Source organism: Scylla paramamosain, unplaced genomic scaffold, assembly GCF_035594125.1.
Source record: "Scylla paramamosain isolate STU-SP2022 unplaced genomic scaffold, ASM3559412v1 Contig1, whole genome shotgun sequence".
In the NCBI taxonomy this organism is placed as follows: Eukaryota; Metazoa; Arthropoda; class Malacostraca; order Decapoda; family Portunidae; genus Scylla; species Scylla paramamosain.
In genome coordinates this window covers 3,745,001-3,747,500 of record NW_026973666.1, presented here as the reverse complement: position 1 = coordinate 3,747,500, position 2,500 = coordinate 3,745,001, and the positions used below count along the sequence as shown (strand labels likewise).

General features: G+C 36.0%; 2 protein-coding genes across 5 annotated transcripts in view; both read left to right on the top strand.

Moving 5' to 3' along the window:
* The window catches only part of LOC135095730 (probable pyruvate dehydrogenase E1 component subunit alpha, mitochondrial), a 6,554-nt gene extending 6,516 nt beyond the window's left edge, over positions 1 to 38 (top strand). For both annotated transcript variants that reach the window (XM_063996778.1, XM_063996777.1), the window contains one exon: positions 1 to 38. This exon is cut by the window's left edge and continues 719 nt beyond it. The gene's annotated coding sequence lies outside the window, so the exon portion shown is untranslated.
* Positions 39 to 833: 795 nt separating this feature from the next.
* The window catches only part of LOC135095728 (transmembrane protein adipocyte-associated 1 homolog), a 16,082-nt gene continuing 14,415 nt past the window's right edge, over positions 834 to 2,500 (top strand). For all 3 annotated transcript variants that reach the window (XM_063996764.1, XM_063996765.1, XM_063996763.1), the window contains exons 1-2: positions 834 to 1,149; positions 2,218 to 2,350. In XM_063996764.1, coding sequence (XP_063852834.1) covers positions 956 to 1,149; positions 2,218 to 2,350 — 327 coding nt within the window. In that variant the 5' untranslated portion in view covers positions 834 to 955. The remainder of the gene's footprint in view (positions 1,150 to 2,217; positions 2,351 to 2,500) is intronic.

Sequence of the window (2,500 nt, the reverse complement as noted above, 5' to 3'; positions counted from 1 at the left end):
TAAATAAACTGGTGAATAAATATAAGTAATCATCTCAATTTTTTTTTTTTTTCTTTCCCTCTATTGCGTTGAAGGAAAGAGCGAAAGGATACGAAGGTGTTTGGAAGCCATTGTTTCCAGTGAAGCATGGAGCAGGAAAGAGTATAAGGAATCGGATCCTATTTAGTAAGATGAATCATCAGAAACAAAGCAAATGTATTAACTATTAAGAACTTGCAGTAAAAATAATGAATTGCAAGAAATAAATAGATAACACGAGAAAATAAGACGAAATAGAGATCAAAACAATGGAATTTGAATCACTAGTATTGTTTGATAAGCTAAGCCATGTTAATCATAAAGGAAGCATAAATACGTATATAAGAAATATTATGAACTAGGGAAGAAATTTAAAAAAAAAGCACGCAAGAAAACAAGCCAAGATAAATATAAGTGCAAATATAGAATCTGATCCTATTAAATCTCTGAAACTACGTCATTTAGAAGAAAAAGAACAAATGTATCTGAACATAATCACAAACTAACACTTAAAAGATGAACAAAAAGCGATGAGAAAACATGTAAAAAAAATCGAGAAAAAGAAAGAAAATAGAGAGAGAAAAAAAAACATAGACTCCAATCTCATTATCCCTTAGAATCACATAACTTACGAATAAAACACAAAATATACACACTAAAAATACACAAAATAAAAAAAAATAAGAAAAAAAATGTATAAAAGAGAGCAAATACGAATTAACAGAGGCAAAAACAAAGAATCCGATCTTATTACCCTTTAGAATCACGGCCCTTATATCGAGTGTTGCCGTCTTGGTAGTCAGTTCATTTAGGGAGACAGAGGGAACCAAAACAAGCGAAGTTTCACAAATACAATATCCGTAAAAGACCCAAAAGAGGACCAAAAATAGACCAACCAGTGATGTGAGGACCATTTGAGGACCCAGAAAGGGAGAAAATGGCGTCCCTTGAGGATATAAGTGGTGGAGTAGGGTTAAATACCACTATTACTACTACGACTACCACTACTACTACTACTCCTACCACAGTGAATGTTTCTAATTTGTCCACCACAGTTCCACCACAGCCAGACGAAGGAGACGAGGAGGAGTTTTGCAAATATATCCTCTACTTGGACATAGCTGATTCCAGGTGTGTGTGTGTGTGTGTGTGTGTGTGTGTGTGTGTGTGTGTGTGTGTGTGTGTTTGGTATCCGAGAATCTGTTTTTTTTTTTTTTTTTTGTGTGTGTGTGTGTGTATGTGTGTGTGTGATGTGAGTGTACGTACGTATGTGTGTTTTTATTTCTAAGTGTGTGTGTGTGTGTGTGTGTGTTTTGAAAATATATTACTACTGTTTTTTTCGTGTTTTTTTTGTGTTTTGTGTGTTTTTTTTTTAATATATATATGCATTATTAATATTTTGTGGTGTTTTATGTGGTGTTTGTTTATTAAAATATATGCATTATTAATTTTTCTTTATTTTATAGTGTATTTTAGCGACAAAAATTGTGTTTCGTGTGTTTTTTTCAGATTCTGCGTTTTAATTGTGTTTTGTTGTGTGATTCAGTGACTATAAGTGTTAACTGTGTGTTTTTTTTCGTTTTATTTATTTATTTATCATTGTGTGTGTGTGTGTGCGTGTGTAGTGTAATGTAGTAACAATAAGTATGTTTCTTGTGTTTTTTTGTGTTTCTTTTGTGTTCCATAGTGTATCTTAGTGTTTCCTTGTGCATTTATTTATATTTTTTTTTCAGTTTGCAATATTTCACCACTTACAACACAGCCTCTTAGTGATGAATGATACACGGTGATTAAATGAAGGTGTTTTACAATGCACAGTTTACCCACACACTTTCCAGCTGTCTTAACCCTCATTGTGTTTAAATACGTGCGTTAAACTTGTTGAAATATATGTACATTGTTATTTTGTGGTAGAACTGTGGTGAAAATGCTTAGTAATTGTGGTTAAAATCTCTCTCTCTCTCTCTCTCTCTCTCTCTCTCTCTCTCTCTCTCTCTCTCTCTCTCTCTCTCTCTCTCTCTCTCTCTCTCTCTATTTCTATCTCTCCTTCCTTCCTTCCTTTCTTTGTTTTTTCTCTCTACATTATCAAACACAATAATAATCGCTCTCTTCCTCCTCCTCCTCCTCCTCCTCCTCCTCCTCCTCCTCCTCCTCCTCCTCCTCCTCCTCCTCCTCCTCCTCCTCCTCCTCCTCCTCCAGGGTGGGTGTGTGGGACCTGCTGCTGCTGCTTCCTACGCTCCTGTTCCTCATTGGGTTACTCGTGAAGATCAACAGCGCTCGCCTCAAGCTCCGAGCCGTCCACAGCCCAATCTATGCCACCTTCTATGGCCTGGTGTGTGTGTGTGTGTGTGTGTGTGTGTGTGTGTGTGTGTGTGTGTGTGTGTGTGTGTGTGTGTGTGTGTGTGTGTGTGTGTGTTTTTTTACTGGTAATGTACTGTAATTTAATCTAGCCTAACCTAACTACTACTACTACTACAGTATG